This window comes from Osmia lignaria, chromosome 8, assembly GCF_051020975.1.
Source record: "Osmia lignaria lignaria isolate PbOS001 chromosome 8, iyOsmLign1, whole genome shotgun sequence".
NCBI classification, from domain to species: domain Eukaryota; kingdom Metazoa; phylum Arthropoda; class Insecta; order Hymenoptera; family Megachilidae; genus Osmia; species Osmia lignaria.
The window spans coordinates 14,446,517-14,474,021 of NC_135039.1; the positions used below are offsets into that span (position 1 = coordinate 14,446,517).

Below are 27,505 nucleotides of genomic sequence, written 5' to 3' on the forward strand. Positions count from 1 at the left end.
TCGAGGAACCTTCTACCAATAACGTACAACCGAACGATCAGGTGTCTTGGATACTTCAGGTGATCAATTATGTGGGTCACCAGTGACAGTCATGGGTATAGTTAGGGGATAAGCTTCGAAAATGAAAATTCAATTTGGTCAACTGTCCATGGTAACAGGAAACTTTTTACAGGCGATTTATCTTGAAGAGACTCTCCGCTAGGTCCCCGGACCTAGCTGGATCAGCGCAAGTAGAATAGGACCGTAGGTTTGCAGACTGTCTCCATCAGTCAAGTGGATTTACCGCTGTTTTCCAGACGGACGAAACCCCTTCGAAACTGGAACGTCTACCAGACGGGTCTGATCAGCCAAATCTGGTAGAATCTACTACTTCCTGGTATATCCCTAGCGTTCAGGGCTAGGAAGTAGAGGAAGGAACCAAACAGACATTGACTACTTCAGTAGAAGTAACCTTGATATGGGTCATCAAAGATATACGAAGAACTAATTTTTTAATCAATACTTCCACTTGCTATTCCGACTGATTAGTGTAATCTTAATGGTACTTAAAATCGCCCTACTGTTCTTATCTGACAGAATATAGATTATGGTCATTTTGACCTATAGTTAAAATCCCATTAAATGCATGTAGAAAATTGAAATTATATTTTCATTTGTAAATGTATTTCTCGCATGAGGTTTTTAAACAAAATTGCTATTATTTCTGTAGCTGAGTTCAAACGAGCCTGCAATCGTTTGCGAGGGTTAATTATACAGACACGTTGTGGCCTGAAGAAAGCGTCGCGTTCGTAGTGATATATCTCGGTGAACGAAACCACTCCCATAGCTATTAGGGATTCACCAGGCGTCCGAGGAATGAAAATGCATCCTCAGCTATTGTCCTCGTCCTTACTCCGCGCTGGCGAGGCACATTCCGGCTACCATTGCCAGAAACCACGGGCAGATGGTAGTTTTACTTTCGACACCGCCAAAAATTTCTTCAATTTCTGTATTTACAAACTGTCCCTCTGAAATTTCCAGTTTCTCATATTTCTTTGGGAATTATCGAGCGGCTGTTATATATGGCGGGAATTATCAAACGCCTACTGTATCTTCAACTTAGAATACTATAAAGCATTCATCTTTTTTTGCGGTATTTTGAAACTGTAATAAATTATAACGTTGGAAACGACTCTATGTTTGCTTGGAACCTTTCCCAGCAAAAGCGGCCAGTTCTCTGCTTTCTGAAAGCGGGCACTCGTTCCCTCGTATTTCCCCACTTTCCTCGTCATTTGCGAGCTCTTTCGAAGCATCCTTTCATCGTACTCGCCTCTACGCAGCTCTCCCTTTCTCGCTTCAAACGCTCTCCATCAGTTACAGCTCTTTGCTGTCACTAACTACCATTTAATATCGGTACTTTTTTTCTTCATGAGCCGTTACAAGCAGCTTTTTATTCTGTCGTTAATTACCATTTAAATTTACTTACAAACATAATTACCATTTGAGCAACAATTATATGCAGTTTGCTTCTATTGGTAAAGTTGTCTGTCTATGTAAATTAAATTAAGTTAGGTTTTTGTTAAATGATTCTTTTTCACTGATTTCTGTTCATTGACAAATATTTCTAGTTTGGAATCAAAGGAACTTCAGTTGAGAACCACTCGTCTAAAGACCACACGGAGTAATGTCGTACTCAAGAACTCGCGGTATGAACGAGCAATGTTTTCAGCTCGGTCACTAGTGCCAAGGGAAAGCGCCCACAATGCAATCGCGGGAATGTACGATCGCCCACAAAAACATTAGGTCGAGCCTACACTTGCATCTAGCGACAGATTCGGACTACCTACAAGCATATGCTTTCAAACAAACCAACTCATTCCGTAAACATACATTATCATCGCCCATTCATGACCCCTACGGTATTCGACCAATCACAACATCTGACAAATTTAAAATACAGTAACTGTTCAAATATAGCCTTAATCTAATCGATTAGCAAAAAACACGTGTTTCACTCACGTGTGACTGACTAAGAAGATATTAGATAAAATATCGACATTCAGTGCTGTACTATGTCGATTTGGAATCAATTCCTCCACTACAATATATTTAAAAAATTGTATACAACATGCAATTTTAAAAATAAATTATTTCAAATAATTTAAACATTAAATAGAATCTATAATTATATAGAGAATCTCTCAAATCTAAATTCATTTTTTTAATCTCCTTCATTAGACCAAATTTAAGTTCTAATGCGCTTCGAATCCATCATTAGTGTTCAGTTTGGCCTATACCGCGCACTCGGTCACTCGCACTGTCCAGAGTGTGTCGACCGTGTGTGTATGTGAGCATCCACAATCACATCCACACGACGAAGTCGTCGGCGGGGGGGACGAAGAGGGACGAGCGGGCAACGCGGCTGTGTATATGTGGGCTAAAAATGATACGCTGGCCGCGGTGACGTCATACGAAGTTAGCCCGTCTGCCGACGATTGCACTGGCTGCAACCAGCCACGGCAACTATGCTTTCGTCGTTCAAAGTCGCCGCGCGACTCGTCGTTTTCGCGCTTCTTCATGCAAGCCGAGCCGCCATCGAATCCGGTTTCCCTCGCTATGCAAGTCGAGATCGATCACCCAGGCCCGAACGAGGCCTGAAGTTGTTCGAAGAGCCAAGAAAGAGCCCTGTGAGTCCTTGTTCGAGTAGATCGATCTCGCGGTATATAGGTTCTTGGGTGACGAGATTCGGCCAACTCCTCGACCGTTTACCATTCGCAAGGTCGAATTCTTTAGCATCGATTTACGAGCAACCTTTTTCTGCGCCCACGTCCGCGTAGACGCGTCTAACTCGTTCTCGCGGTAAAATCCGCTGCGGTCGCATCGGTTCGGTTCCTTAGCGCGAGCTACAAGGTTCATCCTTCTTTTTTTCCGATGGTACACTCGATGGATTTATGTACTTTCGTTATGCACACCTTGCTTTTTACTTTTCAACGAAAAAATTCGTACGGTCTTGTCGGTTTCTAGGAAAAGTCCTCCCGTCCACTCGGTTCTATAGTGCAATCTGCATTCCGTTGCACTTAACTTTTGCAAATTTATATTAAATTAATTATTATTCATTTTTTAAGTATTTTGTTATACGATAAAGTTTCTCCAGTTGCATTGATTTAGCTGTGTCTTGAAATTTATAAAATTGGTTCAGTCTCGTCGGTTCTAACCTCAAAATGCTACGGTTGTTTTTCTTCCACTTCCGGGGATACACGTGCAGAAATAGTCGATCGTGCATTATTATCAAATGAGCGTTAAAAATGAACCGAGATGCGTTATGCAGCTGGCTGAAAGGGGTACATTATTCATTTGATCTCTACGACAGCCTTGACGCAGCTCGTGTAGTCAGCTGATGTGGCGATCAACTGATATTCATGGTGCCACTGGAGCAGAATTTATATTCTTCCCGCAGATCCAGCCACGATATCGTGGAATTGAACGAGAAAAGTAGCCGTGAATTGTTGCTAGCGTTGATCGATGAACCGTGACATCGGAAAGGAAGCTTCCATCTCGGATGTGAAACGAGACAAGAAAATGGTGGCTAGTTAACGTCCACTACTACTCGTGATATGAGTTACGCTCTAAATCAAACTACATGTTTAACATATTTTTAATTTATTCCATATTTCAGATGGCTGTATAAGCTGTGCCATTTTGATTATCTTCTGAAGTATTACTTTTTCAAATTATCAAGGTATTATGAAAAAAATTTTTCATTTCTTTAGAATTTCTTTTTCTTCAATGACGATTAGTATATTTGTTCAGAGATCCGTAGGTTCAATTTTTATGGTCTTTCTTTTCATCCAAAGATAAGATTATGATTTAAATGATAACTTTGAATTGAAGTGTGCTTTCACGAATCATTTTCAAAACCTGGTCAATTTCTTTTAGGTGTACATTTTTGAAATAATTTAGAACATTTTAAATACTTTAAAATATTGTAAATATTTGTCCTCATTCCTGCAATATTTAATTGAATCTTTTTTAAATAATTTTTGTTATTTATCTGGTACCTGTTTTATAGATTCCCAAGTATTATCTGAATTGTACAGACGTATAAAAATATTTGGAATACGTTATTTTTTAAAATTAAGCAATTTACAGATAGCGAAAATGGAATCAAAGTTTGCGTTCAAACAGATTCGGTTTGCAGCAAGACCGTACAAAGTTCAACGAAATTAAACAGCGGAATTTCGATCTGGATTCGAGCGTTCTTCGACCGCTGCTTTTCCACGGAGGCTTTATCTGAAGGCAACGCAAACACGATCATATAATTTTATCAGCCAGGCCTGTTACGACATCGACGAGGTCAACGGAATGCGTTTTCCAGCAAAGTGCAACCGATCGTTATTTTAATTTCAACATAAACCGTGTAACTATTTTTTCCACTAAGTTGATCTTTCAACAATCATTTTCCACAACACAAATTCACGGTTCCAACTTAAAATTGACAATAATTTTGACTTCATGTGGTAACAAAAATTTGAAGTTAAGTGTCCTCGAAATTGAAGACGATGGATGTCCATCCAGAATTTGGTGAGGACGTACCTCACAGAATTTATACGAAGATATCCAGTGGATAAAAAGTTTCAATGACGAAAGATACCCTCCATCATCGTCGCGTGGACATCGATCATGATCCTCGACAAGTTATTCAAACGTCTATCACGATTTCGCGTTCTTTTAGCGCCTCTTCGCTCGTCCTCCCACGGTCTCATCACCTGTTTAAGGCTCGTCTCAACTTCAATATATTCTCAAATAAAATCCACGAGATCGAGTCCTCGAGATATGTTAATTCTTAAAACAAATCCGAAGTCATTAACTAAACCTAAGCTGTAAAAATCCGAAGAGTAAATTTCAAAAATATCTTGAAGATATTTTAAATTTCAACATTAATCTGGAAACAGAGGATCAGCGTGTGTGCGAGCAAATATTTGGAGATTTTAATGCCCGGCATAAAAAAAGGAAGAAACGAAGTGTTGATAAGATGCACGGATCAAAGAGGCTAGCAACCTGCCCGGGTAGCGATCAGTGATCGGGGAACGGACGTTTACCGAGGAACGTCGGTCAAAACACTCGCAAAATTGGGACGCGAGCCTATTTTTCGAGTGTGACGCAATCAGTATGCGCCGTGTGATGCATCTCGAGGAGTACAATGCTTTCTGCTTGATCAGTAGAGACAAAACGGGTCAGTCTGTCGAAGATTTAATTTTATCGTGTCGCAGTTTTTATCTCTCGATAAAAATGCTGGCAAAAACGATCGAGCTAATCGAGAGGGAAACCGGTAATATTAAGTTCCCCTAGTGAGTCAAATTAAAATTCCCTAGGCCCAGCGCTAGATTAAGGGGGACTACAGCCCCAGGCCTTGTTATAAGCCTTCTATTTACTTTACTCTACGATTAAATGTTATTTAATGTCATTTAAAATAAATTTCAATTTTTTAACCAAGGGCCCTCCAAGATTTCACAGCTCTGGACCTCAAAAATCTAGGGCTCCTGTCTGGGCCCTAGAAGGGAAGGTAACCTCACATTCTCGTCTGGTTTTAAAAGGATCTCGAACCGTAATCCCCATGTCGAAGATCTACTCGCAAATGCCTCGGTGGCCTGGTTAAAAAATGCATTTTGTACGAGAAGGGTTTCCTCGTCCCGGAAGGGGGCAACCGTGCACGGATTCAGCCAATAAGCGTCGATAGGGTCGGTAACGTAGACAGCCTGACGACTTCGGCTGATCGAACAGCCCGTATCGCGGCGATGAACTTCGAAATCGAAACTTCATTATTGACCCCCTCAAATAGAAAAGCAAAGAAGACCTGGCTGTCGGTTAGATAACGCTGGGTCACCGGGTCATCGTTGTCTTCCGACAACATTGCCCGTTTCCTTGGAATAACTCGCCACGTATCTTGATCACGCTCGCATATTTCTGGAGATGGGTCGTTGCTTCTGTGTTATTTAACGAACTGCCGGTGCACCGTGATTCGAGCGCACTGCGCATGCGCGTGCGCCTGCGCATGCGTGCGCGCCTGCGCATGCGTACTCGCACCACCCGCAAGACGCGATATGATTTCGACGAATGTTTGACTCTCGATTAACTTTCTTCCTTTTTCTTTCTCGCTTTTTATTGAAAGCAAATACTGTTGATTGAATTTTCTCTGTGTGTATTCAAATACGCGCACGGGAGATTAACAAGCATTGTTTCATCGAGTATCTTTGGAATGAACCAAGCTATGAGTGGATGCATGATGGAAATCAATTTATAAATTGATTAAAAATAAAATAAACAAATAAATAATACTTGAAAATTCCAAATATTGTATGAGAGTTATCAAATCGTCTATTATTTAATTACAAATAATTTCAAATAGTAAAATTTAAATTCTTTTCAGATTCTAAAATTTTGAAAATAAAATTAAGTTAAATTAAAGGATTAAAATTTTTTTAAACCACACTTATAGTAGATATTAGTGTTGAAACTTCAAGTGATTACTGTGAAGTTTCTCGGCTAATATTTCCAAGAAACTGGACAGAACTGAATTGGTTTATTATTCATCGATCAGTTTATTGAACGTGACTCGATCCACTATAACGTAATCAAGTTGAAACAAAACAAATTTCACTTGTAGAGCGGACAAACGCTTCCGTGGCCATCGCTGAAGGAGAAACAAAGTTTTTTTAGTTTATGGAACACCTTGGCCTCGGTCGAAACTCGGTCACGAAGAATATGAGGAACGTTCCAGAAAATAACAACGACGAAGAGAACTTTGATACCATAAAATAGCTTATAAATATTTTACCACATTTATATTATAATTTTAGTCGTTTGTATCAATTTGCAGTTAAGAAACGAAGGCCAATAATTGTGCATTTAAAAAGAATTAAAAATCCCACAGAAAACATGAAGTAAAATAAAGGCCGATTTTCAATTTATTTTTAGACTCTCTTTTAAAATATAATAATTTACGACTGGGAACAGAGTGAAAAACAAGAGAAAAAATAAATAAAAATAACAGTTGCAACGGTCGCTGGGTGTAGAAATCGGAACGCTTAAAGGCTGTTTTTCAAGTCAGCGTCCGTGCTTACGTAACACACGCGCCGGTGTCTCCCGCGTATCTAAAGGCAGAAAACTTGTCACTCGCGCTACAGCACGGCCCGTTGTACAACGTTTATCATCATCGTCGTACCATTCCCATTCCAATTCTATTCTCTCCAACAGTGCGACGACATTGGAGGCCGGCTGGATGTGCACCGTGATAATGCACGACTCTTATCAGCCCCCCAAACACTTCTATGTAAGTACGTTTTCCGTGGCCGTGCTTATCGGCCGCTATCGATGTGACATCGGATAAAAATCGTCGACGGTCGTTCGACCATCGCCACAATTCAAGAAACACTCGACAACGATATAAAAAAAAAAAAAGGAATGGGCAAAAAATTTTAAATTGCTTGTATCGACTAAACGTTCGGCAAACTCCGTGAGTGCAGTGCAAATAATCTAGAATCTAGCGTAGTGGAGTATTTGCACCGAAAAGGTAGTAAAAATTCGAAATTTTATACTTTGATAAGATTAGGAAAAGTTTTTTGTATTCTTAACTCGTTCGGTGCCGATCACGCGATGTCGCGTGTTAGATTATGAATGTTTTGAACGTTGCGGCACACGAAGGGGTAAAACGTTGCAATTCTCACGACAGAATCTCAACGCAATCTCGCTCGACCGTAACACCAGTGGCGCTCTTATGTTCCAGAACAATCCACGGCTGATATTCAAACGACAAAGTAGAAATCTTTTCAAAAAGAAACGAGGAATATGTTTACCCAAATCGTTGCAACATGGAAAAAAAAAAAAGATTTATTGTCACTAGTGAAAACACATGTTCGAATAAACCGTTCTCAATCTCCAGGTACGGTCCGATTCGTTTCAATCAGCGCCGATATCTGTAGATTTAAATTTCCAAGCGACGTCGGACAGTCGTTAAATTTGAATTTGTAATAAGAACGGACTCGACGCGAGGGACACTTTCGTGGCCAGAGAGAAAGAGAAGCGGTATGTCACGTAGTTTCAGCGACGAGCCACGCATACACCGTTATTTCTTTCTCTGGACAGCATGATTTCGAGGTGAAAACGATAATGATGAAAAACCAAAGGCCAGCCTGATAGGTTGGTGCTACCACTCGGCTTGTTTACAGTTCGACTAGGCACCGAGTAAACACACTAGAAGGCACTGACCATGGAAGAAACAACAAAAATTATGGCCAGACTGTCTCGAGTTCGAATGCCCGCGTAAACATGCGCGCCTAGAGACTTTTTCATTTTGTAAAAAACATTCGATAAGAAATTTAAATACCCTAATCTTCAAAATCATAATATGAATCTTTAAAAATAATATTAACAAAAATTGTTTCTATTAAATAATATACCCTGGGCCTCGCAGGCTCTAAGCCCGTCATTGAACACGTGCACAGGTACGTGTATTCGTGACACAGTGTTACGTAGGAGAATTAACTGCGCGTCCCATGGACGTAGTCATAGTTACAGGTTAACTGGTGCACGCTCGGGGATAAGGTAAGTACAGGAGATATTCTTATTTCGAAGAAGTAGCCTCGGTATCCTGTCCGCGCATCCAAGCTATTTACGGAAGGAATCGAAAGTGAATCGAAGAGACGAGTCGACTATGATTTCATTGAGCATAGAGAGAATCGAGGCGCGTGTCAGTGTCGTATGTTGCAACACTCGGGACGAAAAGAACCTCTGCGCGAGCAAGAGTTCACCGGATAAATTCGGTGTCGCACCAACACATCCTCGACCCACTCTCCCGATCTGACCTCGCGCGCACATTCGTTCACGAACCTACCTCACTTTGCCCCGCGACAGATGTAAACAAAGTTGTACCCCGGTGTCCCATCAACCGACAGAACCGCGATGCCTCTAATTTCAACGTAATTCCCTCGAGAAAGCATAGAAACGCAAGATAATTATTAGAAAATTGTACTCACATAACGAGGTGTTACACGATGAACCGTTGGTGGTCTGCTACCGACACACGGTCCCTTCTAATTTGGCGGGCAGACCGTTTTAAGAGAAACACTTGCACACTGGGTATTTAATACACGTGTAGCACACGTCACTGCTTAATTCAATAAGAAACTTTGCTTCGAAGCTTGTCTGTTGGACGTGAAACGCACCGCGAAACGAAGTCGTCGACACCGGTTAGGTTCGACCCGGCCTCGCCTCGCGAAACCACGGCGACCCGCGTCCGCGTCGTTTTCGTCTGCTTCCCTCGTCGATTCCCTGGTTGTATTTTTTTCTCTTTCTCTCTCTCTCTTGCTCCGTCGACGACACACACAGATACCGAACGTGCGTATCGGTGAAAGGGGAGCGACGTTGGATACCTCTCCTCGCGTGTACGGATCTTACTCACACACTCGTTTTTATGTTACTCTCTCTCTCTCTCTTTCTCTATCTCTGTCCAACACGGTATACACGAACACGGGAATCGATGACGGGGACACAAAACCGTGAACGTGCCACCACTGTATACGGAACGATCGAAACGAAACAGGCCAAAAGACGTTTGGGAGCTATTACGCACGTTACAAACTCCGCTCACCGCTGAGAGTGCAAGCGCGCGACTGCGGCGCCCGACGCCGCTTATGCGCCGGCCGACAGTTTCCACGCTCAGCCGCCGTCCTCGACAGTGGCGCCACCAGCGAGCCACTGCCCTATCACCGGCCGCGCACGAATTTTCGGTCTCGACAGGCCACGCACCGATTGCCTGGACTCTCCTTTTCTGTTTTCTCGCCATTCCATCGCTTCTTTCTCTGCAGCGACTTCAGATACATTTTCAAGTGACGGTAAGTAATTACTTTTATCTGGGTGTAAATTAGATTTCGTGTCACTACTTCTCACCTGACAGCAAAGCATGTTTACTGTCATGAAAGGTGGAAGTCATTCTGCCATGACACTGAATTTCAGATCCCAATTTTAATAGATATGTTTTTATTTGACAACCAACCGGGACTCTGATCATCGGGAAAACTACAAGTCACCTTATCACGTTCAAAAATAGCGACTCAATTATCTGATTGATTAAAAATTTGATAAGCGGAAAGTTGCGATTCAAAATACTGGACGCAGACTGCTTTATGCAAATGCGTTGCACATAGCTGATGGTTCAGTTTATCTTTGTGTAGAATTGAATGCTTCGGTTGGCAGAAAAAAGTGTCGACAGAAGCGTGAAACGACGCCATCCACGGGGAAAAATGTTCGCAAAGTGAAGCCGGCGATAAGGTTTCAGAAATTCTGCGACACACCGTCGCGCCTGAGAGTTCATTGCTTTGCTGGTCAATAGCCATTGCGTCTCACCGTCAAAACAAGCGGAGCCTTTATTAATTTATAGCGAGTGACTCAATAGCTCGAGCGAAGCTACCGAAGCTTCGCTGAATATCACGACAGACGTAACGAGTTTCGTTGCACATTGTTCTTTTCTCTGTTCGAAGCGTTTTCCAAAGGGAAATCCTGGGATTGAGTGTCCTTTTACAGGCAGCTCATCTAAAACTTTCCTTTCAATAAGTTTCAAAGTTGGACAGTCGCTGCATAATATAGTAGACAGTGACGAACACGTTCCATGTTGTACGAAGTGCCTCTAAAAGTTTATATTCCAACCTTCAATATCATTTTTATCTTTATAAATGTATAATTTTTAGCGCGCTATTGCAGAAACCGAGAGTCACGTGATGTGTACGCAGCGCTAATAATCATGCTTAACCAGTCCATCCGACAGCCCTACTGACCCTGGTCAGTCCGCAACCAAGAATGCAATCTTCCCCTTCACATTCCGTCCCCAAAAGTAGGTATTCCCCATCTTCTTCATGTATCAGATTCTCTGGTTTGGTCCAATCCATTGGTCCATCTCTTTAGGCGCTTTAGGCGCTATTCCTCCTCCCGGCAGCAGGGGACTTGCAGTTTTGGCAAGTGTTCATAGTCCAATCCAAGAACACTCTGCTGCCAATTCCCTCATATATTTACAATAGAGACGTGGAAGTATCCTTTAATCCTAATCTTTGCTTTCGGAGGATCCACAGCACCGGTACATAATAACAGACTAGGTACTGGCTGCCTATTTGTCCTCAAATTAGTTCCTGCTTAAGAATTCTCGTCATCTGAGTGCTGAATGGCTGGCAGTCCAGGTGCGACACGTGTGTTCGTTGATTCCCGGTAGAGCGCATCCCACGTGACCGAGCTACCTTGAAAATTGGGCCACTGGAGCAGTGCTGCTGCTGCTGCTGGCAGCGATCTCGATAAAAACGTTTCTGCGTTTCCCATAAACCGACGCGTCGGGGTCAATCTCGTCACGCAGATGCATGATTATTTGCCACGAAATTTCGTGGCCCCCCTTTGGTCTGCGGACAAGCGTCAGCCGCGACGCGAGGCGAGACGAGACCGAGAAGCCGTGGAAGGTTGCTTGCATTCTCCCGGCTAATCTGTGGTAGGAGGCATGTAGGACGAACGGATGGAGAACACCAGCGCCGCGAGTTGCCTGCCGCGATGTTCGAGCACTCTGGAGAGCAGTTGGTGCTCTCCGGGTTCGGCGAGGGGGAAAGGGAGACGTTAGAGTGCGCGGTGAGACGAGGGAAGAGGAAGGAAGAAGCGAGGTAACCGAAGGCGAAGGAAGATAAAAAGAGCGGCCGGGACGCGAAAAGAAGCGCGGTGGGGAGGGAGAGACAGCGGCGAGACCGGCGGAATCTTGGACCAGCAAAAAACAAAAGTGCATCACGCCAAGATGGCCGTCGTTCGAGCGACTCTCAAGGTTACGCGGTTGAGCATAGGGGAGAACAGAGCCGGCGAATAACAGCCGCCTTATGGTGTGTATGTGTGCCAAACCGACACCCAACCGGGCTTTCAAACTTTCATCCGAGGACCCGTTACTTAGGGTACCTTTTCGCGCGACACCAAAAGTCATAACTCTGTCATTGCCACGCCGTGACATTTTTTCACACGTTTTCACAGAGTCTAATGTGATCTTGCGTCGTGACTTTCGGCTGACGTGAAATCATTCTTGGAAGGCATTCTTAGTGACCTACCCTAAACAATTACAGCTACGACAAGAAATCTACTGTCACGACGTTTAATGTCATGGCATTAAAAGTGAAAAGGTATCTACATGGAAGCTGATGCGTTTAAAAGAGATTATGCTATCGGTTCTTGATTAGTCGTCAGGAATAATCAGTTGGAACCAGTTGCATCCGCCAAAAATAATGTCGCTGGAAAACTGTGTCGAGACGCGACAGAAAACATGGACCCGATACGTCACGCGTTAAGGTTATTGTTCACGGAGAAAGAGAAAGACAGTGTGTGTATGTGTGTATTGCATAAAAGCGTCTCCCGTCCTCTGTACACCTCGGCAACACGCCGGTTTCACCTATCCTCTCGCCTGCCTTGCGTTACCCCTATTCTCGTCTACGTTCTAACCAAGGTTACCACCGCCTGCCTCTTCCTTCTCCTCCTCCTGTTACTCCTCCTCATCCTTCAGCCAGCCACGTACAAGAGTACAGTCCGGCGAGAAATGGTGAAGGAATGCGCGGGACATAGAACAAGCAGGCAATCTGGTGCACTTGTCGGATCCTCTCCGCGAAGACGCGACGTCGAAGCAGCGAAATTTACGGCACGGTAGCGAACGCGCTAGCCTGACGCGTGGATATGCCCACTTCGAAAGGTGCCTGGTAATATTTCACGGTCTGTCTGAGTTTCTCTGGTGCGGACCGATAAACCGCGGCCCGGGTTTTCAACAAATCGTTCAACAGCGGGCCAACGTTCGTTTCTACGTAGTAATCTCGAACATTACGTAATCTCTGTCTCGGCTAATTGACCAGTAGCAAGGTACACTCCGCTAGAAGACCGAGCGATTTTATCGACGCAAGATAAGGAAGGAACTAGCGTGACGAATGACGGATAGAGGGAAGGCGATTTCGAGGAAGAAAAAAAAAAAAGATTTGTCAGAAGTGGGATTCGAACCCACGCCCACAGAGTGGACTGCGACCTGAACGCAGCGCCTTAGACCGCTCGGCCATCCTGACGTGTCGTTTCGCTTCGCGTAAAGAGGAGAAATCGACCGGACTCTCGGCCGAGTCGTGTACTATGCCGAGAAACTGGTCTGCCGTACTAAATTTACCCGGCAGCTAGGCGAAAATAGCTCCCTAAGAAGCGCGGCCGTGGTTGGTCTCGAGAAATGCACCAGCAAACGGGTTTTTTTTGCTGCTTTCTTTCTTACCTCCCCATTATTCCGTCTCTGGCGCACCCCGCTCTTGGAAACTATTCCCTGGGACGAACGCACGAGGAGGTCTGATGGGATTCGGTCTTGAATGATCAAGAAAATTCTAAACAAACAATCTGGTATGATCTTCTAGTATTCCAATCAGATTTCTTTTCCAAGTAGATACAGTCAGGACATACGACAGTCCTGATCTACTGATCTTATCTTAAATGAGATTATAATACTTGCAGCAAAAATTTACTTTTTTATTAACAAAAATAACCATGAACTAAAGCTAAAGACGAATCAAATCTTCCTGCATTAAGAATCAAGAATAAATCTGACATAGAGGTTCATGGAACTAATATGTTCCACATATCAACATCTGAATAAGCAATAACCTCTCTATTGCGTTGATTCGATTCATAATCGCGGTTGGCCAAGTGCCACCAGTCGTCGATCGCTTCACCGATGCATCGACCCAGACCTATTTTTAATTTTCGACTCGTATCATCAACATTCTCAACCCCTATCAACGTACACCTTTCTATAAGGATATTAGAAATAGGAGGAGTTGACTGGCGCGCATGTGCGTGGAGCGTGCGCATAGATCGCGAAGGATCGACATGATTGCTTCGAATATAACGGAATGTGCGTTGAACAAGCGGGTGGAAAGGACCTCACACCAGTTTCTCTCGAAGATGGACGATTGGTAAGTTCAAACGTATACTATTTGCACCATGTGGCTAATAAAGGCATTCCTGAAGAAATTGGATCAATAGACTTGGTTTATGTAAGCAGAATACTTATGCGACAGAAAAATAGATGAGAATCTAATTCTAACATTTCGAACCACCCCTCTGCGATTCTTTTTCGCCCGCGTAGCAGCTGTCCAAGTCGCGATCGACACGTAGGATCCAGGAACGAAATCAGCTTACGAGGGATCGCCTTTCCTGAGGCGGCCTAGCTTCGCAGAATTGCAGTTTCCGGTGCAGGAGGCGACGTTATATTCGCATTGAGCGTCGCTGCGTCTCAAGGTCGGTCCGTCCGAGAGCTAAGGACGACGTTATATGCTCTCCCTTCATCCTCTCGGTCCCCCACACGCTAGTCCTCACTCGTATGCATCTCCGCGATCCCTCCTCTCCCCCCTCTCTCTCTCTTCTCTCTCCCGCCCCTCTTGCTTTCTGCTCGCGTTCTCGTCTCTCCTGCTCTAATCCTTTCTCTCCTCGTCGTTTCGCATCGGTCCTCCTTGTCCCGACCGCTCGGTTCAAAGCCGAGAAACGAAACTGCTCTACTGCGTTCTCTCGGATTCTTCTCCTCGAGGCGTGCATTATAAAACTGGACGGAGCGTTTTCTACGGCAGGAAACGATTTACCTGCTTCTCGCCATCCCAAAGAGGAACGTAGAGGGAAAGGCTTTTGCGTATTTACATGAGAGACCCGGTCAGCAGAACCTTTTGGTGTCTCTGGGATCAACAATGTGCCCTGGCGCCATGGGACATATGGCCGGTTATTCAGACTGGGATGCTGTTTGTCTTGTTTAACCATTGCATCAACTGCTGGCGTATTTATGTTACGTTATGCGATGGTTTTTCCCAAAGGATGATCTCTTTTTTGCCCTGTCAGCCTTTCTGAATCATTATTCCTCTTTATATGCCAACAGCATACGGTCACACGTCCGAGACCAAACCGCGTCCGGAGGGGCACCGATAAATTCTGTGTTTAATAATTTTGGAGGGCAGACGGTTAAAAAAATAGATGCAATAAAAAATTGATTCCAATAAAGTTGTTATTGGATAATGTGGAATAAAGACTGGTCGAACTTAAATAAGTGGAGAATTAATGCGCATTGTCACCGCGCGGCAGCACTGATTCATCAGCGTGTAGGAAGTAAGGGCATCGGTTCGTTAGGATTCCTTACATGTCACTGGGTTACTATACTCGCATTCCGCGCATAGAACGGAAGTCTTCGGTATGAAAGAAACTACTTCAGAATCTCGAGCCTCGTTTATCACATTGCGTCAGCCCTGGGTGAAGGGCTTCCCTCCGTTGTGAATTAATTTCCTCGTTCTTTTACCATGATCGCGCCAATTGCTTTCAATACGATCCACCACACGACCCGATTATTCAACCTGTTTACACCAAACGGCAAAATAATACCGCAACAAGTGTCAGGCACTGACTTCATTTCGTATCTGCCCGAGATCCCTCTTTGTGGTCCGTCATCTACACAATTGTGTAGCCGACGTTGCAAAAAGAGAGCGACGAAATTCAAATTTAGTACCCTAGACTGAGGACGAGGGGCGAAAATAGATGAAAAAGGGTAGGAACAAGGTGTGCCGGATATCTGGTGTAGCAGCGGGCACAGGTGCCACGGGAAAAAAGATAAACAGGAGGATCGAAGATACTTGCAACAAGCTACGTCTAGCCTCCAAGTTGGCCTATTACACGACCTTGGACACACACGCTGCCTACCGTCCACCTGTTTCACGAAAAAACGAAAGTGACCCTGACTGAGTTAATTTGACCGTCGTTGTTCCTTCTCAATTATCCTCGACGAATTCCGTTCCTCGTTGCCGCTTCCAGGAAATGATTATACCGGCTCCTGTTGCATAAGTCCATGCGTTTATTGTAGATCGCAGATCAAAGGTATCGCATTGTTTTGACTTTTGGTCGTCCTTGGAACGCATTCGAGGAATTGCAACACTGTTTATTCAACCCATTCCACACCTGTGCGTAAACACACTATTATTCCTTCATATTTCTAACCGAGTTCCTCAAAACGACTCGTATGTTGTAATCTGCGCTCGCGGTCGTTCAACAACGAATCAGAAACGCAAACGTCCCTATTTAAAAGGTTAACTGCTTTGGATCATGTGGCCAAGGAAACGAAGAAAACCGCAGACACGTGGTGAGACGCCACGTTCGTCGAAGATTTTCCATTCGATAGAATCTCGTGGAGGATCCTGTTCAGGATCAGTCCTGACGATCAGGTTCTTTTCCTGGGACGAAGTTACTTAATTTACAGCCATCAAACAGCCTGTCGTGAAATAAAATCGCCTCAACTACCAAGAACAACACCCAACTCCATTCGTGAGGTTATTTTCGTGTCGCGTATAAAAATCATCACGAAAGAATGACGGTAATCGTGGATCTTTTGATGAAGATTCAGAGACCGTGGCTCCTGGACCATACCAAGATTATTTTCAATATTTTTCGAACTTAAACGTAGTACTACATCGACAAGAATTATTGCGCCTCTTCAGTGTGACATCCGATATCTTAGAGGATCTATAGCTACCAATTCAACCTAACCTAACTTAAGATCTAGGTTTTAAGTTGAATTTAGTTTTAAGAACTTTATTGACTCGCCATGATGGAGTGAACGGAATCCAGAAAGAGAAAGAGGAAGTTTTAGAAAGGGAAAGAGAGCATGTACGTCAGAGGACCAAAGGTGGATGCACATTCTCCGAGCGTATTATAATTGCACTCGAGAGGCTGGGACTCACTCGAATGCCATTAAACCAGTCATGATCGCTTGGCCTTGGACTGCAGTTGCACATATTGCCCCCTTTTCTCTTCTCTCTTCTTTTCACTCTTTCTCTATCTTTCTCACTCCTCTCCTGTCTCTTTGGCTGCTGTTAGTTACTGTTTTTCACGCTCTTTCTTCGAGGTCCTCCGTATTCTTCAGCGTCTCCATGAATAAGTCCGTGTGTTCGTCGAAAATAAAAAAAAATCGTATGTTTTTAATACATTCGTGAAAGATCAGCCCTAAACGAGGAATAATAAATAATAACATCGATGGCTACACAAGAAAGAAGAGAAAGATGAAGCGTTATCAACGAGGCCTAAGATTCTCAAGACGAAGAAAACAACGAAGAGAAGAGGGTAAAAGAGGCGGTCGAAATTCGCCAAAAGGAACCTGTTTTCTTGTGCGAACCAACCACCAGGCCTGCTTAGAATTCTACGACACGACGATACGTTATTCCGGTTTCTCTTCTGCCAAACTGCACGCGATCCACCAACATTTCTGTGCGCCGAATCAGCCAGCCACGTTCAAGCTGCTTTTCGCAAACATTATAGGATTTAAGATTAATTTGCATTGCAAATTTCATTTCTTATTTCGTGGATCGATGATGTGACTATTGGAATAATAACAATTGTTGGTGCAATTCTGACTGCTTAACCCTCGGATGGCAGACCATCGAGAGAGCTCCAACTATAATTTGTGGATGCCTTTGGTAAAAGATAATTATTATACAGGGCCATTTTTATTATGACTGTCAAGTGCATCCATGCTAAGCCTTAATATAATATAGCGTCCTAATATAGCACACACTATAATATGCTGCAGTAGTATAACAACTCTAATATAACTATTCCTTCCCCAGAAAATCCAATAAGGTCAATAACACCGATGTAAATATCAAAAAGCATCCGCCAGACTCGTTTGCACCAGCGCACTATAATACTCATTACTCATGTCCGAGGAGAAAACAAGCGCAAAGGGTAAAAGATCGTTGGTCGTGGTACGAATTAATTCGAGAAGGTGGCTCTTTTACACGGTCGTGTTTCACGGCCAGGCAACACATCGTGCACGTACACGGGGTGTTCGCAGCGACGCCGAGCGTCGTGCTGCGTGCGTGTACCGCACTGCGTTTCGAACGTCGCGGTAGGACGTAGAATATCCCGCTGGTATTGATCAAGGAGTGGTAGCGGGTGTTCTTGAACCCTGGTGCTCTTGCTCCCACTTTACGATCCTCGCCAAAGCACTGTGTGCTCGACCATTACCTGTACCGTGTGTGTACATCGTGCACCAACGATCAACCACAGACACTTATACCTATGTACAAGCAATTGGAGGATGCATCCCGACATGAAACGCAACAGCCACATAAACGGATCCTTTTATCAGTCGGGGATAGAGTTATTCGATGACCGGGACGTCTGGTCGTTTCTGCTAATGAGCAGAGTCGAGGATTGCTTTCCTAGGGAATTTTATTCCCGGGGAAAATTGTGGTAATACGTTGGATTCGATCGTATAAGGTACTTAAAGATATTAATGAATACTTTAAGTTAGCGAATGTTCCTACTTGACTGGCTAATGGAAGAAATTACTATATTGGTTTCATAGGGAATTTCGTTCCTAGAAAGTTGTGGTAATGCGTTGGATTTGATTATGCAGTCGTGTAAGATGCTTGAAGAGATTAATGATTAATTTTGGTTAATGAACGAGTATGTTTGGACAGTCATTAGTGTCCTAGGGAATTTTTATTGGAATTAAATGGAATATTAAATTCTCTAAGGAGGCAGTACGGGGAAGTACAAACTATCGTCGCTGCCAATCACGTGAAATGTCCCCAAGTCCAATTAAAAGCAACGATTCGCGTATTCTCGTGAGCGATGTCGACTGAACGAGTTCGTTCGTGCTGCGATATTTATCTGTGCTACGATGCACGTCTATAGGTGGCTATGCTAAAAGCATTTACGAGCGAACGATCATGTGTGACCTTGCTGAGACATTGCACCGACATAAACAGACCGCGCGCGTGCATTCGTGGGCGTGTTTTATAAATCCGCTCGATTGGTACGCCTTCAAGCAGTCCTGCCTCTCGTCGTTAAATCAACGTGACATGACACGATCGTAACAAATGTGCGCAAACAATGAACGTTTACGATTAAAAATACCGATTACCCGCTCGTTTCTGGGAAATTTATTTGCAGTTGACAACAGGAGAATCACGAGGAGAAAACGCTTTCATTAAACCAATATTCATCGAAAAATGAAATCCAATGACCCTCGAGCAATGATGCCTTGTAGGCTAGGAAAGTTGGACATCCGAGAGGTTATAAACCTAAATTTGATCCTTAGGGAATCTGGAGGGAAAAAGGACTTTTTTAGCGAATTATTTTTATTGGTGCGTGATAAAAGTCCCTAGATTAGTTTCCAGCAAGCAGTGATGATTGTTGGGATAAGTGAAAGCAGGCTGAACTTAAATCAGCAGTGTCTAAAAAATGATTCGAGAAATATTCTAAATACCAGAGTCCATTTATATTTCACTCACGACGATGTTGTTTCATATATTTCCCTCGGAATTCTTTGAAACTGTAAAATGTTCAGAGTGACCGGAATGCTTTTTACCGTCGAGACGAAATCTCGAGGCTCACGTTACATCTTTCTAATTATTCTATTACCTCTATCTCAGGGTCATCTCGAAAATTACAGTACACAGGTACCTATCAAGATTAACAATAGAAATTTAATCTCTATGACCAGGGGAAATCATACTGAACCGACTAGACCCGATAATCGAAGCGTGGGTACACGAGTAAAAATCATGATCCTAGAATCTCGTAACGTATGGTCCGCCATAACTTACAGCTCTTATGTCTAGATTTTTTGTCGAACAACGTAACAATTTAGAGATTAAGCCCGAAAGACTTAACAGGGATGACCAGCAACACCGAGGATGTTTGCGGACCAATCTTTCGCTTCTTTTTTTTACAATGTCTCGAGCTACCATTAAATTATCGAAGCGGACAATTTTCTGCCATCAACAGGACCTATAAACGCTCTTTGCCATCGTCGTGGCCGTCGGTTCAGCCGGCTTGTCAGGGTATAACGTCCTCGTGCTAAAAACGACGCAATGTCACCGCGCACGAAAATACGCGTCAGGTGATGCACGCCATTCGCGGAAATCGGTCGCACTAAAAATACGCCCCGAAGCGAAAGTCAAGTATACGCAGATGGCGGAACGATTGTCGCCGAGTTACCAGCTCTCGCTGAATTTCTATGCTGCCCGAAAGAAATAACGCTGGGATGCAAAGCGAAACGATTTGACTTTTTATCCTTCAATGTGTTTTTCCTCGTCTTGGACACAGTGACAAAGATTACTTGCTAAGAGAAACACAGATAAGTGATATTTAAGAAAACAATAAACATTGCTAGGATCTAATAGATTCCATTATATCAATTAGATTAATTAAACTTGTTTGATAAATCCCAAGAGACTTGAAGAGTTAATCCGTAACTTCTAGGCCAATTTTAGTTGGGTCATACACTTGGGATTAGGACCTCTGAATCCAATACCTAGGAAGGTCATGAAAGCAGGAGTAAGTAAATTTTGGCTCACGTGTCACGATCAAAGAACGTAATACAATGTTCCATTGCTACCTTGATAAAGAAGTGGAGTGCGTTCCTTTAGTGGCTACAGTGATCTGCACTGACAATGATTCGATTTAGGAGAGCAAGGACGTCGAGTTCCCCGTCGATCCACGCCGTATCGAATCATCATTGCTCCCCACTCTCAATAATTCGCGCGCGAAAAGTTTCTCTGACGAAGAACAATCATCTTACAAAAGTAAACTAACCAGAATAACAAGATATAATTCGAATCAAAAATGCCAGGACTCCATAGGATCTGAGCTAACCCAATGTCCAAATTTCTAATTCTATTATGTCCTTTCTGTGAAGCCTCCATCCGGTGAATAAAACATAACCTCTCGGTCGAATTTGCCACCATAGTCGTTCGACATAGTCGCATCCCCTGATTACCAGGCCGCAACGACGTACACAATGTTTCACAGTCGCAGAAACTGTTCAGAGTGCTTCGTCCCTTGAGTGCGACAAAGAAACAGGCAGACAGATAGAGATCGAACGACATTTTTCTGCGAAACGTATGTGCGAAACGGTGGAAGGAAGGAGCAAGTTCCTGTTCGTACATCTCCTCGTATCAATGAGGTTTTTACGCGTCTGTTGTCATAGAAACGGGTGTGCCTACCCTGTCGAGCAACTCGAACCATCCCCGAATACCGGCTCGAGGCCACGTAGACGCCGAAAGGGGAAATCCCGGTGCGTACACCGCCACTCCGACCCCGTAGACACGGACTTTCCCATCGTTCTACGTCGTTCGACGATTCGCTGGGAGCCTTGCACACGTTGTTGGCCATGATTTATCGGTCGGACAATGATGACGTAGCTGCCATATTCGGCAGCACCGGTCACGCCAGATTACCCTGCTGCCAAGGCTGCTACACAGTCTGAAGGGGAATATTGGACAGTACCCTAATGTCTAAGTCTTGGGGCACTTGTCGTACTCAACAATAGATCCTTCGTGTATTGAGGGCAACGTTATAAGAATCAAAGGCCATTCTGTTATTTACTAAGAATAAATTCCTTAGGGGACCAAGGAGACAATGCAGGGACAGGCTTAAAGATGTGGACGTCTCAAAATGGCCTGGTTATATTAAGAACAAAACTCTAACTTATTACGGTATAATGAAGGATATAATGATATCTACTAAACCAAATTATTGGAACCTATGTATATCCTGAAAGGACGCTATAGAAGCAAGATATTACAGTCGAGTCCCAAAGGAGCGTCCAAGAAAAACACAGGCTTCCAGTATCGGAAGGGTTCTTCCAGTTATCGCAGCTTCTTTTCTCTTCGAGACTATCCCCGACAAGGCCATAGGCCGATAAAATTCTATACCGAGTACCGTAAGAAGGAGACTGGCAGGTGGTGTAGGCGGTGGTTAGATATGGCGGAAGGAGGAGGGACAGGGTGGAAGTCCTTAAGAGGAGACGGGGTTGTTAGCCGACGGTTCAAGCGTCGTCGATGCGGCCCACGCGCGTCAGACCTCCCGCGAGGTTCTCAACCTTGTTTACATAAATCATCAGAAACGGTCTGGTTTTCTGATGCGTGCCTCGGACGGTTCCTCGGCCGTCCTTCGGCTGATCCAACGACCCCGCCTCGAATAAACACGGCCGCGAATAAAAGCGTGCCGACGACTGTTGCTTACGCCGCCTAGGGACACGCGTGTAGCGGGTTCAACGAGACTAACGGGGCAACGTTGCCAATAAACCGCGAAATCGTCGCTGCAACACGCTTGCATCCGGCGTGCTGATTCGTTGAAGGCTTTGGGCTGACCTTGAAGTCCCAGAGGACGGGTGGCGGAAGTTGGGGAGCGCGACGATATTGCGATCGCTAACTTTGTTCCCTCCTTGGTGTGGAGATACGACGCCAGGGCACGAGAATCAGCAGGGTTCTCGAATTGCCCTAGATTCGGTGAATTAGGTGGTAGATACTGGAGGACCGACATGTTTCATTCTATTCTTTTTCTGAAAATATAGGAATCCCTAGAAAACGTAGAAATTACCCTAGGATTTAAGGTTATAAAAATATCCCCAGATGTGAAGAAGAAGAAATATAAAAGACATCGATGTAAAGAACAAGGTGACAAACACTCAAGGTCTGTCACCTCTTCTATGACCTCGTTCTATTGGTTTGGCTACTGCTATTGATTCTTTTTATTAGAGACGTCTGAGTACACGAAATACCCAAGAGAACGCCACACCTAGAGCTAAATTCAATCTTCAAAAGAAAAAGTCCCTAGACACCCATTAAACTGATCAAATCCCCTAAATTCTAAATATACCAAATCTCGATACAAAATCATTTGTGCCTCTCTTAAATATTTCAAGAACGTCGCTAACACTTCTCCCTGCTGTTGAATCAAAGTACAACTGAGAAAAATGAAAAATTAAAAAATGCATAACAACAGCACGTGTTAGTATAACCGCGATGGAGTTTAGGGGGTTTCTTTTGGCCGCGTGTAAAATATCGTTCGCGATGCGAAGTGTTTCAGTTATGCGGCTGGCGGCAAAGGGAAATGTGCCGCGACGCAAAAAGTCGCGGCGAGAAAGAAAGGACGCGGGGCGTGACAAGCGGGCGTCTGAAGAAAGAACGAGGAACGAAGACGTCCGTAGCTCGGGCGATGAAGAACGAATAGAAAGGACCCGGTATCGCGGTCGGTATGCTTCTTTGCCCGAGGAAGATACAAATAACCGGATTTTTCGTAAGAACGGCGCGGCATTTTCGGTCGTGCCGCCTAAAAATACGCCGCAAAACGCTCGAGGGTGCGTTATTTTTGCGAATAAGCTGCATCTTGAGGTAAAGCAGCCACGCTGAGTCCACAAACCGTTCCTTGATTAACGAGCCCCGTCAGAACCGGGTGATAAATCTTGCGGGACGTTTAAACTTCATCGATTTCTAAACGAATTTTCCTGAAATTCGGTTCCAACCTTCGGAAATATTCTCAAGGAAGTCCGGTGATAATTTCTGGAACTAAATCAACAAATAGGAACGCGAATATTTTATGACTCACTCAGTGACTCAGAAGACCCATGTCTACGTATGTATTGGTTAATTACAGTAGGCAAGTTTAGCTGAATGCAGAACATTTATGTGCACATTAAATGATTAACACCTCCCATGCAACATGGGCTACCAGTGTCCCATAGCATTCATCAGGGACACGCCTTCAATTAAGTTAGGAAGTTTGCAAAAAGGAAAGGTGAATTTATCATCTTGTACAAAAAATTAATCTAACCTAACCCTGTCCAAATATATACTGCACCCTTTTATTTGCACAGTGTTTACATCCGCAAATGCGTTCAAACAAACAGTGAGTCACTACTTGGTGCATTCGGTGTCCGTGAAAATATCGTCGTCCATCACGTTGCACGCGTGAAGGATACCATTACAAAATTGCTTATTTTCATTCATAAAATGTTTGTTTAAATTTAAAAAATGACTGGCAGTCCTCTCTAAAATGTTTGCCCTCCCAAATTAAACGATCTCCCAGTAATATTTATTTATTTCGTACACTATACTGGTATAGTGATGTCAGAGTTGGCCTTAAAGGCCTCAAGACACGATATCGGACCTATTAAAGGCAACAAAGCATGGCGTCAGACATAGCGTTAAATGTCACAGGACGAGGAACACGTTTAACACCGTCTCAGTCCTTTAAACCATTCTGCAGACTAGTCTCGGAGACCTAGAATCCCCGGCAACCGTCCAATCGAGCCAGCCCCGGGTTGGACAACAACCGCAGCGTCGAACAAGGACGAAAGTCGTGGGGCATAGGTGTGTTGGTGGAGTCGCGAACGATAAGGAAGAGCCAAACTCGATGGCAGGGACCCGTGGAATCCACGGGTGTACCGAACAGAGGGGGAGGGAGTCATAGCCATACGAAAGGAGGAGGTGAGGGCGCGGTCTTCCAGCGAGGGCAGTGGAGGGAAATCGAGGAAGGCGAGAAGGAAGGGGCGTCTGCGTCTGCGACCTTGGTTGGGGTCGCTCCAAGGTCGCCGGTGCTCCCCTCTACCCCACGCCTCCCTCTCCATTATAGCCGAGAGACGAGGCTGTGCTCTCTCGCGTCCCTCGTCACCCGATCTCTCCGGCTGGGCCTCCGCTTGAAACGGGACCGCAACTGCGTACGCACCGCACGCGGCACGGCCTGCACACGAGGCTGTGCGGTGTCGCGGGATCAATGCCAGGGTCAATGTCACGGCTGACACACACGGCCATCGTGTGCTGGGTCGCCGGGTACTCGTACAAGCCCCCTTCGCCCCGTTCCTGACACCCTTTTTCGTCGGGCTAACAACCGGACCGCCTGATAACACCGCCCAAACAATTTCAACTTTTCCTTTCACCTGTTCCGAAATGCACCTCGTACAGATTATGGAATTTCGTGCGCTGTCCTAATTTCATGAGAAATTTAATTTTGACTATAGTCCACTTTAGGGTGGGAATCTTCAAAGTTAAATTTCTCAAAACTGAAAAGTGATTAGCGTTTGAGACTCTGTCAGAGATAGAGTGTAATTTCACCATAGAGAGGTCCCTTTGGTGGGTTAGGTTTGCGAATCGATGATTATCGATTTGGGAGGTGATACAGTAGGGTGAGGTCAGTTGAATTGGTGGGTGGTGTGTTTTATTGGGGTTCGAAAAGGGGACGAGGATGTTTGGGGGAGTTGCAGGAATCTCTGTGACTGTGCTTCTGATAAAAATAGGATCTCGGTAGTCATTTATGATCATCTTAGTTTTACATAAAAGCTTTACATCACTTTCACTAGGATCGATCAATCCTTTTACTGTGCAAGGTAGTTCTACTGTTTCTGCAAGCGCGCGGTTTCGCGAACAGTTACGCAAAGGTGAAGAAGCGAGACGAGGAATAATTAGGTTTCCACGAACGAAGCCCCTTCGAGGATTTCTAGTACCCTTGCCTGGCTGCAGTGACAAACTTTAAGACCTTTCAAACCTACTCCACGTTAGAGCAAAAAAATTGAAGCATTTGTTGGAATTTTAATGTTAATCAGCGATTCTGAAGCGAACGTGGACGCGACTACAATGTGGACAGTCCGATAAATCTGCACAACCGTGACATTGACACCTTATCATTGTAGCTGCTCTTATCGAGCGGTCGATAACACGCACGACGAACGAACGTTCTCGTTAAATCACGTCGAATTCCAACGAACTCTCGTTTGTGATCGTTATTCAATTTCTTGTAAGCCATTGTCAGTGGAAATATAACAACGTATAACCTTATTCGCTTAAAAGTAACAATTAATATTAATAACTAGTCTTTTTCTAATTATTTTTAATGCAATGTTCCTACGATTATAAATAACTTTTATTATTAAACACAGCATGTACTTAATAATTGAATGAACGCAGAAATAAACAGGTGTACTAAATGTATAATATGATGCATCGTCACCCAACGGTTGACGTCATTTCCCGCCACCTATGCAAACCGATTATTCCTAAACAAGCCAGAAATAAAAGTGTTGTTCACAGGTCGCTGAACAATTCATAATGACCGCCCAGTGCCGTTTGAAGTAAGTGCACTTACATTGCCTGTTCGGATCGTACGAAAGCATTTAAAAATACGAAATCGATCGTGGTTCGTGACCTTTCCCTAATATCTTACGTTCCGCTGTCGTCAGCTTCGAGTATACGAAATCGATTCACTGAATTAGAAACTTCGAATGAATATTTATATTTGTAGACATTATAACAAAAGTGTTTTTATTAAAAAAAAATTGGCCCATGTTCAATTAAAAATAACGAACCAAATAATTGTTCCCGTCTAGTCGGTTCAGATACTCGCAATAACTCCCATCATTTCAGACACGAATCGACCACCCCATTGCCATAACCTCTTTTGCCCCAAAATTATCCGACCAATCCATCAACGCCCCAAGTTCAGTCGTCACCCTAGCAATGGCGAAAACAAGCGACGCAACACCGAGTGCTGACCTTTCCAGCAAGAAGGAAAGTTCGACAGAGGAGGGTCTTCCTATTAGTAAAAAGCTGGATCGAAGGAAGTAATTCGAGTCACTAAACAGGCGCCACGATTGTCCTTCAACTCTTCAGCGAACAAACGAGTTCACGGTTCACCCTTTTCCTTTCCTAGACTTCCCCTAACTTCAGGACGTCGTTTTAGGATTTCAACAATTGAATTGTCAACAAATCTAACAAACACTTAAAAATCCCTAACGGCACGTTTGTTTTAACTGTCGAAGGAATGAATTTTATTAATGTACTATGCATCAATCCCCTGTTCCTTTCCGTCTTTCTCGGGTATTATGATCTTGTCCAGAGGCAGACGGCCTACAGACTTTAACGATCGATAGAGCTTTCCTTGTTCCCTCTTTCGTCCCGCGCCACTTGCTCGCCGACCCCCACCACCGAATACTCTCCCTCTCGACCAATCAGTCAACGCCAGGCCAACGTTGCCGCTCGCATTCGCAGTGGCGTCGACGCACGTTTCAGTGGGGCCTCGGTCAATGTTAACCCTTTGTCTGTAGCGCGAGCTTTCAAAGTTCAAACTAGTACACTTCGATAATAACTTCCAGCGTTAGTACTTTTTACTTAATTTGCAAAGTAATCGTTTAATTATTTTTCTAATAAATTGAAAATAATTCTTGATATACACCCCCTCACTGTCACCCTATAATGGAAATTGTCTTAAGGGTATCTTCGACCGATCCAGACCTTTTACCCTCGTGAAATTAGGGCCTAGGTCGGGAATGTCACAGCTGCACGACACATTTGCATTCTCCAATCGGCTATTTCCCCATCATACTCTATTCCTGCTCTACTGGATAAAATAATACATATCCGCGAAACTGAATGCCACCTTTGCGATCGTATCATTTGCATAACATAATAACTCAGTTGTTCTGTCTAATCAAAATATTGTTTCAAAAAATTATTACTAAAAAATTAGACACAAAGCATATACAATGAAAATTCAGCCATCGGTCAAAAATGAATAATTACAAATTGTCTTTTGAAAAATCTTTCTAACCCAGGGGGGGGCCTCAAAACGAGATCAGAGATCGTTTGAGATGTAAAAGAAATTCCAATTAAAGCTGGAGTCCCGCGAC

At 44.0% G+C, this 27,505-nt stretch overlaps 2 protein-coding genes and 1 non-coding gene across 9 annotated transcripts in view; 1 reads left to right on the forward strand and 2 right to left on the reverse strand.

Annotated features, from left to right (window-relative positions):
* The window catches only part of Ecr (ecdysone receptor), a 101,351-nt gene extending 91,715 nt beyond the window's left edge, over window positions 1-9,636 (reverse strand). For 3 of the 6 annotated variants that reach the window (XM_034329150.2, XM_034329147.2, XM_034329148.2), the window contains exon 1: window positions 9,012-9,635. The gene's annotated coding sequence lies outside the window, so the exon portion shown is untranslated. Of the gene's footprint in view, window positions 1-9,011 lie in introns of all 6 variants that reach the window. The other 3 variants (XM_034329152.2, XM_034329154.2, XM_034329153.2) reach the window with 3 other exon arrangements.
* Window positions 9,637-9,668: 32 nt separating this feature from the next.
* LOC117606568 (uncharacterized) overlaps window positions 9,669-27,505 on the forward strand; it is a 31,333-nt gene continuing 13,496 nt past the window's right edge. For both annotated transcript variants that reach the window (XM_034329139.2, XM_076689535.1), the window contains exon 1: window positions 9,669-9,869. In XM_034329139.2, coding sequence (XP_034185030.2) covers window positions 9,669-9,869 — 201 coding nt within the window. The remainder of the gene's footprint in view (window positions 9,870-27,505) is intronic.
* TRNAL-CAG (transfer RNA leucine (anticodon CAG)) lies at window positions 13,009-13,091 on the reverse strand. Its single transcript has one exon. It is a non-coding gene; the product is annotated as a tRNA-Leu (tRNA).